Source organism: Taeniopygia guttata, chromosome 18, assembly GCF_048771995.1.
Source record: "Taeniopygia guttata chromosome 18, bTaeGut7.mat, whole genome shotgun sequence".
In the NCBI taxonomy this organism is placed as follows: domain Eukaryota; kingdom Metazoa; phylum Chordata; class Aves; order Passeriformes; family Estrildidae; genus Taeniopygia; species Taeniopygia guttata.
In genome coordinates, this window is record NC_133043.1 from 11,150,591 (window position 1) to 11,162,741 (window position 12,151).

Sequence of the window (12,151 nt, forward strand, 5' to 3'; positions counted from 1 at the left end):
CCTAAAACATATTTTCAGCATTCAGACAGAACAATTTAAACATTAGTAAGAGCAGGGGAAAGGCTGACTTCAAGATGTTTTGGATCAGTTCTCTGCACTTACATACAGTTGGATGCAGAGAAAGGCCAGCCAGACCCTCCTGCCTGGAAGACTTTGCCACAGCCAGGAAGGGGAGGCTCTTCCTAAAAGCACACAGCAGAGCACCGGTGATCCAAGCCTTTGCAGGAGAATGGCAAATGCAGGATTGCCTGTAAGGGAAGAGAAGCCCATTTCTACCTGGCTGGAAACCAAACTCACAAAAGCAAGATTATTTATTATTTACCAGAACAAGAAATTACACAAGTCATTTCTTGATGTAACTGGGAAAAAAAAAGTGCTACAAATTCAGATTTTTCAGCATTGTATTCAGAAAAGTACCATGGAAGGATAGCAACAAGTCCTTACTACCTAAAAAACAGCAAATGTGGGCATAAACAGGCATCATTATTATGTATCATTCCCAGCTACAACTGTCCCATAACTGTAAAAGCCTTTCCATTAACTTCAAGCACCTCCCTCCTCCTCTGCATGCCCGAGCTCTCATTTGCCCAGGACTGGATGTATTTCTTCATTTTATTGCATATCCAGTGTCTAGAGAGATGAGAGGCAGATAACTCACTAGAGACTACTCATGCTCAAACCCAACAAAAACACATTTAGCATTTGCCCTTGGCCAGCCAAGCAGGGTCACGGTCAACCTGAGCATTCTGAATGTGCTCAGAAAGGTGTATCCCACACAGCCACAGTGCTGGCACATCTCTGAAAGTGACTCACCCGAGTTCTTAGAAACACCCATCTCAGTAAAAGACAATAACAATTATGTTCCTAAGGTCCAAACACTCTAAGCTGTACTTTTAAAAAGTCAATGTCTAATGATTCATGTCCATAAGTCATTTCACTGGGTCATATCCAACCAACAGCAAATGGCAGGCACAGAGAGTGGGTCCTGGCAAATCTGGCCTGAAGCACCTCCTCTGAAAATGGGTCTTGGTCTCCTCAATCCCCAAGCTGTTAACTAATAAATACATTATTCGATTCTGGGGCAAAAAAAAAAAAAAAAGACTATATGGCTGAAAAATTAATGGGTTTGTGCAGAGGCATTTGAAGAGACATAGCACAATTCACCAAACAAGATTTACTGAGGCTCCTGCTCTGCTTACAAACCAATCCTCTTTACTAGATGAAGTCATTAACCTCATCAGATGGAGCCCCCCCCCCATCCAGCCCTGAAGGACAAAATTAGGCAATTTTACTAAAAATCTTTCAGATTCAGATTTCATTTACACCTCTCCATCAGTTCAAAATCAGGGACCCTTCTCACTGTCTGAACATACTCTGGCCACAGAAACAAAAACCTTTACATTTCTACAAGAAGCCTAACAGCTTTTTCACTTCAAAAGTAAAATCCATAGATATTGAACATTTCTTCATGTGCTGAGATGCCTGTTGTTACTGCTGAAATTTAACCTGTCAGGGTAGGCATTGAAGGAGACCATCAACAGTCTGTGGTTAAATCCTCAAGGGGAGGTAAGGACCTGAACACCTGTGAAAGCCTGGATTTATCAGCAGAATCTCTCTCTGCCCACAGTACTTCAGCATAAACATGAGCTGTATGAAAAGGCCCTGAACAGCCAACCCTGCACCTTTTTCATAACACAGCTTTCTCCTTTTGTCCTCCCTGCCTGCATGGGAGGTTTTTCAGGGGAATCTGGCCAATAATACTGTGAGCTAGCAACAGCTTATTTTGGACACAATATTAGCAAGGAAAAAAAATCAAAATTAAGAAAAGCACATGTAATTAGGCTAGGATGTGATGTCATCAGTGATACAAAGAATCATTAAATATACTTGACCCAGCTAATGAATTGCAGGCTAGTTTTACAGACATGGATAATCCTGACATAACTAAATAGTTCAAAAATCGCTGGCATTAATTCTTAAGAGTGTCAGTGAGTTTCCACACGAAACAGGAAAAAAAGGATGTTGCAAGAAGATCAGCAGGATGATTTAGGAGCCTGCTGTCTTGATTGATTTTCAAGCAGAGTTTTGCAATTAGGCAAGAGGATGCCCTGTTCCATGTAGATTTAATGTGCAGGCTCAGTGGTTGAGAAATAACACGTCCCAGAAGCAGAGGCTGAACTCCCCGTGTGCAGATGGGAGAGAGCCCCCACTGCTGCTCCCTCACAGGACAAAGCAGCCACATTCCCATCACGCACACAGGGAGCTCCTCCTGTGGCCCTGAGCACTTGCCAGGCTCCCATTTCCACAGCATCTAAGCCCTACTAAGCCTTGCAATTCACTCTGGGTGCACTGATCCTCATGATAGTGCTGCAGGGTGGAAAATACTTTCACAGCAATTTTACAGATATTAAAGGGCGGCATCAAGAAATTAACTCACCAAAACTCACAGAAGAAACCTGTGGAATAGAAGGGAACTGAACAGAGGTTTTCTACATTTCAGATCACTGTCAAGAGTTTGTACCTCTCTTCAGAGCTATTTCTTGAAAGATGTCTTGGCTGTAGCTGTAAAATTCTCTCCTTATCATAACAACTGATTTGTTTGTAGAGAGATGATGCATGTGTGTAAAATGTGCCCATAAACCATGATGAGGTTATTTCATTTTCAAACAGACCCTCCAAACATTCCACAGTTAAAAATAAAAGTAGCATTTAGCTCTACAGGGCATGTTTTCTGTTCCAGACAAGGTTATTTCTGCTCTTGTTTAAGAAAGTAATAATTTTTTATCATTCATATACCAGGTGTTTCTAGGGGTCTGCTTGGCCCCAGATCAGCTCTGGATGAAGCAGCAACACTGCACATCCTTGCTGGCAAATTAATCTCTACACAGTTGGGAGCTACAGACTGCATGAGCCATAAATCTCCTTCAGTGTGAGTGCCTGGACTCTTCTCCAGGTCTGTTACAAAGCAGATAACAAGTGGGGTCACTGAACAGCACAGAATAAAAGCTTGTATGGGGCTGGAATATGTCAAGCTTTACACTGTGACATTAGGATTTGTTCTTCCAGTGCACTTGGGCTCTTCTCAAAGCATCAGCCAAGAGACAAAGCAAGGAGAAGGCTCAGCACCTGCCTCCAGGCAGGTAAAGCCGCAAGACTGGGTGAGCAGAGGGATGCAGGATATTCCATGTTACAGCCACATACATGGACAAGCTCCCAGGGCTGTCAGCAGTTGGGCACAACCATTCCCAGCCACTGTGTGCCCCATCCTCTTTGCTGAGTATTTTGCTTTTCTCAAGGAAGGATCCACACAAACTTGAAACAATGCAAAACAGCTCAGAGAGGAAAGGCAGGAGTGCAACTGATGATTCCCAGCTCTACCATTCCACTCTGTTTCAGATCCTGAATAAGGATCCCAAGAAGAAACCAAAACCATCTCTAACACAGGCAGTATTTTAAAACCTCATTGCAATCCATGCAAATTTACAGAAAAAGATAAATCTGCTTTACACTGACATTCCTTTTTCAACAAAGCTTCTTGAAGTAAACTGGACGTGTTTCTTAGTATGTATTATCTGGCCAATGTAACAGTACTATTCATTGCTTTTCAAGGCACGTAGTGGGTATTATATCAAATGCCTCCATAAGGCATTGTGAAGAGAGTTTTTCTTTCCACATCTGAAACTCCCTGTACAGGGCAGGTCTTTAGAAAAGAAAACATCAGTGAGAAACAAAATACTTGTCAGAGGGAAAAGAATCACACACTGAGACTTTACTAAACCAGCTTTTATCAGAGCAAACTTTCTTCTACAAAGAAATATTCACGGCTCTGAGAAAGGAAACACACTTATCAGATCAGTGCTGTTTGCATAGGAAATGAAAAACGGTGACTGTTTATAACTTAAAGTGCTTTTAATGAACTTAACTGCTGTATTTTAGTCTGGGAGGAAGAGTAAAAGTGCTTAGGAAAACAAGCAGTACAACCAAGATTATGAGATCCGGTCGCTCCTGTGGAACCACTGTGTGGAGCTGGGATCCTTCACCACCTTTGCCAGTCCTGTTTTATGGCATGTGGGATAATTGCAGCCTGGCAGAGAAGGAACATGCCTTCTGCCAAATGTGAAAGTGAGCTGCTGGTACCTGTGTGACCACCCTGTGGGATTCAGTAAAACTCCTGACTGTTCACTGGTTGCCTTTCCAGTGGGTTTCTTACATGACAATCTCTGAAGACAGCAAAGCAGAAAAGTTCCCACTTTCCTGCTTCTGTGGCTACAGCTGGGGTGTGCTGCAGGTAACACTGCAGACAAATCCAAGTTTGAAACCACTTAAAGACAGCGAGTTAGAACAAGAATCTGGGAGTGTAACAATTTCATTAATCATCTTCATTATCTTAGCACACATCAGGAACTTATTAGGATAACTCAGGAGCTAAGCAAAGGGGTATGAATACTCAAAAAACTGCAATTAAAAGAGGACAACACACACCCAAAGGAAGATCAAATGAACACTAATCTGTTCAAAAAGGAAAGAATAATACGGAATATTGGAGAATAGGTCCTTATCACCAGTATATACCACGCAGCCAGATCCTTCTTCCTCTACAGAGCCCAAACAGGTTTCACTGCTCCCCAACAGCTGCAGGGCTGGAGCTGGAATGCTTTGGGAATCAGGTGCACAGCCAGTGACTGACCAGCCTGACCACGAGGTAGTGTAATCCAGGCAAAGAGTTAAACACAGAGAGAGCAGCTGGGTCCACCTGTAGTGAGCTTGCTGTCAAGTCTGGGGCCTTAGCATGTTCCCAGGTTGCCAACATGTCCTTAAACACTGGCCTCTATAATAAATGCACTTACAGATTGCAGGGAAAGTCTGGTCCCTCCTCAAAGTGACTGACAGTTGGAAATGGATTCAAGAATTCTCCAAGAGGATTTTCTGGAAAGGGAAGTTCCTAGATGTGTTAGGAAAGAGATTTCTCACACAGGACATAAAATCCTTCAAATTTGGACAAGGTAGAAAAAACAACCACTTGGGGACTTTCATTAGGGTTTTTTTTCAAGATGCAGTTTCAAACACTGTTCTTGGTAAATTTCACAAGCGGAGAAAAAGTCAGAGTATAAGCCTAGCTTTAGCAAAGGGAAACCAAGACCTATCTGGATTTACATGGACAAACTGAGACTTAATAGAATGCTGACCTCTGAGGAGTCTCAAGGTATTTCAATGACAGACACTGAACTTTGGGCAGCCCATTTTGTTGTGAAAACACCAGGCAACAATTTTGGCTGACACAAGCTACATCTGGCATGTCTAAACATTGTAAAAATATCCTTTGAATGCCAAGTGACTGGTGTTGCAAGAACTTTTGAAAGCCCATAGCAAAAAGACCCCTTAACCTTTCATATGACAGTACAACTGGAGAATGGAAAGGTGCCTCCCCACAATATACTGAAATAAAAATGGAACAGGGATATTCCCAGCAACACAAGCTGAGACACAAAGCAGTCTCATACTGGGATTTCAAGCACAGGCCATAATCTGCTTTTTGGAAAATAACAGGGTTCCCATTCAGTTCAAAATGGGGAGAGCGGGCACTCCTCAAAATGTGTTCCTTAACCACAACTGCTGAAAATTGCACACTCTAAAAAAAACTTTAAGGCACCAATTGGGCTGCTTCTGATTAAGATAAATCCAGACCTCCAAAGTGAAAATAAAACAGCAGAGGACATCTCATACATAGAGACAATTAAACTCCCATTCTGCCTCCCCCTCCTCCAAGCACCCAACAAGTGAAATGCTTAAACAGTTCAAATCTAACCTCATATTTAAACTCCCACCAGTTTACACCACCTTGGGGGTATGTAAAATGGCCTAAATATGAGTATAAATAATTATGTATAATCAAGAATTCAGGCTCCCTTTGCCTGAGGTGGAAAAAACCCCATGTTCATTCCAAATACAAATTCATTTTGGAAATGAATTTTCATGACTGATCAGCGTATCTGTTAATCAACATATCTACAGTCTAGCCTCATAGCATGAATGCCAAGAACAGACGGTACTGATGACAAAAGATGATACAATTTGCATGTTCGTTGAATTTATCAGAGTATGACGGATACCCTGTGCCCCAGGCAGATAATTAGATGTGATTGGTTTGAGTTGGAATGGACCAAGCGGAAATCCATTTCAGAAATGTGCTTTTTCTCCAAAGGAATAGCAGAGAGCAGTGACCAAGTCTCTGACACACAATCTTTTCATTCATTGCAGAATTTCAAGGTTGTTCTGTTCAGTCAGAGAGCCACAGGACCACCTGTTCTGCCTGAAAACAGCAGGTCATGACTGTGGATGTCAGCTCTGAAGATGCAGTTGCAGAGCATCCTTTGGAAATTATCACAACACCTGTCACCACTGGCTCTGACCTCTGACCAACCCTGCCATGACAAGGCCACCTGACAGACTTCTGACTCAGCTCCTGGAATCTCTTTGCCTCATGCTGGAGTAAAACTGGTGTCTTTTCAGAACACAATGAGTAAGCCATACAGACCTTCATTGCTGCAGTAGCCCTGATCTCCCTCAATCCCTGATCTCACCATCATGCCAACAGGGTTTAATTATTGCATTTAAAACTCCTAGCACACATCCTTCAGAGCCTTTTACCCTAAACCCTTGGCAGAGAACTGTTTAGAGTGAGGTGACGGCTGTAAGGAGGGCCTGGATGTGCCTTAGTTTCCCCAACAGCATTAGGACAGGGATAACCTGCAACAGGTTGGTGGTTCTGTCAGAACCACCGTTTGTCCATCCATTAAATCACTGGAATTGTCAGCCCATGGAAGCACACGAGTGTTTTGTACAACTAAAAGGACTAAGTAAGGAAGCAGGCAGGTTTCTAAATACAGTCAGAGCTTGCAACCAAGGAAGCATAAAGGCAGCTACCTCAAATATCTCTATCATCAATATTAGCAATTTTGCATAAGCATATAGAATCATCAGCAGTTGCCAGAAGCATCTGATGAATTCTCATGTAGCCACTATCAGTGATTAATTAGGTTTTAGAATCTAGCCTTTCTTACTACTTCCTAGTCCAATTATCTGCTTGTTAAAATGGACTGCTTCACAGCTGGAAAGTTCTTGTTACACAGTAGACTTTGGGATCTGCTATTTTCTAGACATTGAGGATGAGGAATAGCTGGAGAGAGAATATATAGATCAACTTTTGTGTTGCTACCCAGCCATTACTTTTTGCAGCCTCACTGAAGAAAAATCAAAATCTCAAACATGAGACAACATTTCAAGAGTGACTTAGTTATTTACTGTAGGTTTGGATCCTTCACATTCCTGGCATCCAGCATTTGCAACTGTGTACATGAAAACCGGCTCACAGAAACATGGATTATTTTTTCCATAGCACTTCAAAATAAGATAAAGACTGAATATGGCCTAGAAATTCAACACTGGATGAATCCTTCTATCTGCAATCTTCAGGCTGTAAACAGGAAAATTATTGTTTCAAGGGAAGAAATAACCCAACTGAGGTGATCTGCTGTATGTGCCTGTGTTTGCATCCAGTTCAAGACAATTGCAGAAGTAAATTAACACCTACTAATTATTTAGATCTAGAAATGGAACAGCAGCATCTACTGGCCTAATTTCCATGTCTGTGTACTCCCTGGAAATATTATACTGTGAACTTCAGCATCAGCAGCAGCAAACTCTCACAGCAAAACCAAATGCTGATCTGTACCTGATCTGTAATGGGTGCTCAAATATGGCTCTGGCTACTTAGCTTGTTATGGAAAGTACTGAGACGTGACAAACCTTTTCTGGCTCTTCATTCCCATCCACTGACCTCAGATCTTGTAACATATTTGCTACGTAAAGTCACCCGTTATTCAGTAGCAAGGATTAGCAGCTGCAGCGAAAACCTGTGGGCCCTGATGTCAGAGCTGAGTGCAGAGACACTGAGCTCGGAAACTAAAAATTCCCAGTTCAATTTACAATAGAGATGATTTAAACAATCACCCAAGATTTGAAAACCCCAAGTGGACAGGAGGAGCAGGCTCAGCACATCCACCTTACACCAAATTGCCTGGCCACTACCACAGCCCTACCAGCACATCAAGGCAGCTGCACACGTGTCCTTTAAATTGGTAATTCTAAGAAATAAAAACTCTCTCCAACAATCCTGGCTCTGCACAGAATCTGCTGTTGGCTTCTCTAGCTTAGCCTGCTGCTGCATATCCACTTGGCACAGCCAAAGGAAAGTGCACTTTATCCTGCATCCGTCAGCATCACTGACAAGCAGATTCCACATAAGGGCATGAAATACCACATATCAGGGACAAGGTACTCGTAAGAAATGTGAGAAATTTAAACAAGAATTTCCATCTTTGCACTTCTACCCTGGGAGAATGCACTTGAGGTACTGCTCAGGAAGAGGAAAGATTTTTCCAGAACTGCCAAAGAAACTTCTACAGAGTGGCAGCAAATTTTCCTCTCTTTGCACAGTTTTTAACACACTTGGAACTGCTGTGAGCAGTGCTGAGTCTTCTGCATCTCATCTGAGCTCTCATTCACATCAGAAATCCCTGCAAAGAAATGCAAGCTCCCCTTTTCCCAAAGTAAGAAGTTCAAATCTAACAGCAGCACCTTAAGCTGAAGAGGAAGTTTTAAAAGGCCAAGGTCCTGTACAGACTATGCAAAGTCGACAGCCAGGGTCTGGGTTCTGGGACAGTGCTTGAGTTGTGCTCCTGGGCTCTGGTGCCAGAATGTAAGGTCTGAAGCAGCTCAGCCTGGGTAACAGGTCTCCCAACACTGTTCTGAGAATCAAATCCACATTGCTGTAAAGCCCTTAAGGCTGTCATACAGAAATCTCTTTGAAACAGCAGATAATTATTAAAAAATAGTGCAAAAGCCAATAGTTACTTTTTCGCAGCTCACTTCTCCCTGTATAGATAATAGGCAAAAAAAAAAAAAAAAAAACCAAAACCCAAAAAAACAACTAAAATACCTGACTGATTAATTTCACATATTTGCAAAGGTATGTGCGTCTGTGCACATACATGAGCGCTGCTGCCTGCCTTGCCTTTCAATGCCCAGGCAATTCCACAAGTTCTTAAATCCCCTTTGGCTAATCAGTTCAGACTATATATGGGCAGCCCATTTCTGGAGTAACAGATGCTCCTAATTTAACCTTCAACATCACGCATAGAAATTGTCCCATTTGGATGCCAGAGTCTCTAATTTGGAGCAGTGCCTGTCAGGACAGGGATGGTCACAGAGCGAGCTTCAGAGCTGCTCTGCCATTCAGAACAATGTGAACTATTAAAAAGGAAAAATAAAATAATCATGCCAGAATCAGTGCTCAGTAACACATGCTGCAGAGAGAGGGCAAAGCTGCAACAACTCAGCAAGAGTTGAAATTCAGGCAGGGGAGAAGAATCAAAAATAGTTTATTAGTGAATCAGACATAGTGAGCAATGGAACAGCACATGGAGGAGGAGCTCTGCTGGAAAATAAATGCACACATTATCACAGACAGAAAATAGAAGAAGTCTGAAATAGACCTAGTCCAAAACAAATATTTCTGTAAATAGAAATGTTTTAAAATAATTTTCTTCCAACTGAGTCCACAGGGTTCTTTTGTATTTGCAATATGTGACAATTATAGCAAATAATGTTGTAAGTAGGAATGTTGTAAACAAGAGCATATTAATCATATGTTGACATACACGCAAAGAATTCACAGCACAAAAGCATTTTCACTGAAATCCGAGAGTTACTCTCATCCAATTCAAACAGAGAAATAAAATCACACATGTAAAGTGAAACAGCAGATTATTTGAATTTAAAATACAGCATTGGCAGCTCCAGCCATTCAGATGTCATCAATGAAAACCTCTTCTTCCTAGTTTTCTCATGGAAGCTGATATTGATGAATTGAAAGAGCAAATTCACTAAACAGTGAGGCACAGACAAACGTAGTAAAAAACTTGTGTGTCTTTTTCCAGCAATTATACCAGTAGGTTTCTCCCAACAAAATCATCTGCCACCCCAGTGAGGTAGGTGGAGAAAAGAAGAATGAACTTGCCTAAAAAGATATGCTAGAAATATAATTTACAAATCACAGATGAGTTTAGCAACAGCTGGAGCCCAGTAACTGGAAAGCAAATGAAGATCTTGGATGAGATATTCCTTGAGACAGTTTGAATCACTTTCCCAGTATCTGATCCCAGTGGTCTTCAGAAAATGTGGAATTGATATCACATTGTCTTTAATGTAAGTCAGTGGCAGCCAGGCAGTTAAAATTAGGGACGTATTAATTAGAGACATAAAATTAGAGATGGAGGGGACACCATGTGTCCCCTAATGAACATGAAGAAAACATTTTTGAAGCAATTTGCAGGTTATTCCAGGTGGGAATTGAAATGAAAACATTGATTTGCTTTACAAGGAATCACTGAATTATGCACTAGTCTCAAGATATCAAGGTGCAGTAATTAAAGATTTTACACCTGCAGTAATTCCATCTTGGAAAGGCTCACTTTAACTGAGAGCAGGTGTGTTTCTCAGCGTATTCTAAAACAAAGAGTTGATCCAGAGGTAGGGAAAATACAGGCCTTTTTTGGAACAAAGTCTGTTTAAAAAAGAAATAAAAACCAGCAATGTTCAGTCTAAACCTTTACTCAGATCTGGCTCTTTTTGGAGTTCTCTGTCACTCGGGTCCAGTCCCAGCTGAGGCTCTTTGGAGAGGCACTCTCATCTCCTTGGGGTACATAAACTAACAGGAGCTGAATGCAGCTGAACTCCTCCTGTGCACATTGCCAGTGAAACCCCTTGAAAAGGGGAAGAATGTGTTTATTAATTTGTTGATTAAGTTTGTTTTGATTTCCTCAGATTATTTCTTTCACATTTAATAGGAGTGGTGGAGACTTGAAAATATTAAGTGAGTCATATACTGCAGGTTTTATTTGCTTCTACATTTTTATATATAAATAGTAAAAAAAGCAATTTTTAGTATTTATTTCTCAACACAGATAAGGGGGTTACCATGGCTACCAGTCTCCAGTAACATGGTTTAAAAGGACAAAAAAAGGAAAGCAGACTGGAGCTTGAAATAATCAGGTTGTTCTGCCCAAAACATATACCATGCATGTTATGGTAGGAACCGGGGACTAAAATCAGACAGGCTAGAAAAATACAACACTGAAAACAAAAACAAGGAAAAGAAGTCAAAAAGGTATGTGAGCCATGCACGCAACTTCAGATTCAATATATTTTCAAGTACACAGAACACCTCAGCAGGACGTAAGCAGCTCTGACTTTGAAGCAAACACTATAAAGTCCCTGAAAAAAAAATAGCGAAAACTGCTTCCTAAGGAGGTTAATGCAGCTCCACACACACAGGACAGCCCAGTCCCTGGGATGAATGTCCATTTAATGAATGTCCATTTTAATGCCCAGCTACAGAGATTAAACAATGCCCAGCTCCTGACCTGTCATGAGTGACATGGAAAATTCCTCATCATGTCCTTCTTCCTCCCGCCTCGCAAGGAAAAACACAGATAAAACCCATTTCCCAGTGCCCTAAACACAGGCTGGAAGTTCTTGGTACTGCTCTGCCCAGATACCCTGTCAAAGAAGACAAGGAGCATGACTTGTTCCTTCCAGAGTTTTTTCAGCCTTCCGTTTTTATTACAGAGAAGAGTTTAATGGTCTTCAAATATGGAAATCTGATGCTTCAACACTTGAGTTTCTGATCTACTGAAGGCTTTACACAGATGTTTGAACTATTTTATTGATACAGTACAAAGGATTCTTTACATACCAGACTTTCACTAAGAACAGGCAGATATATTTCAAAAGCTGAGCAAAGGATGCATTAAATAAAGGCCTGAGAAGAATGTGTGAGGGTGATTAATTTTACATTGATACACACACTGTTCACAAAACTGTAGACTCATCTAAACTGTGTAATATATTTAGAGGAGGAAAAAATTACTTGGCTGCACAGGATGACACACTTTCCAATTCATTCTCATATGAACAAGCTGAGTGTAGTGATAATTTATTGAGAAAAAGTAATTTATGCATATACAATTGGGACTTTAAATCATAAATATGGCTGTGGTACTCAGATTTTTTCAAAATTATCTTTTTTCCT

General features: G+C 41.2%; 1 protein-coding gene across 2 annotated transcripts in view; it reads right to left on the reverse strand.

Moving 5' to 3' along the window:
- The window catches only part of COPRS (coordinator of PRMT5 and differentiation stimulator), a 119,470-nt gene that overhangs the window by 68,021 nt on the left and 39,298 nt on the right, over positions 1-12,151 (reverse strand). The window contains exon 8 of one of the 2 annotated variants that reach the window (XM_072936898.1): positions 103-248. The exons of the other annotated variant lie outside the window; for it this stretch is intronic. Coding sequence (XP_072792999.1) covers positions 103-248 — 146 coding nt within the window. The remainder of the gene's footprint in view (positions 1-102; positions 249-12,151) is intronic. 2 annotated transcript variants of the gene reach the window in all.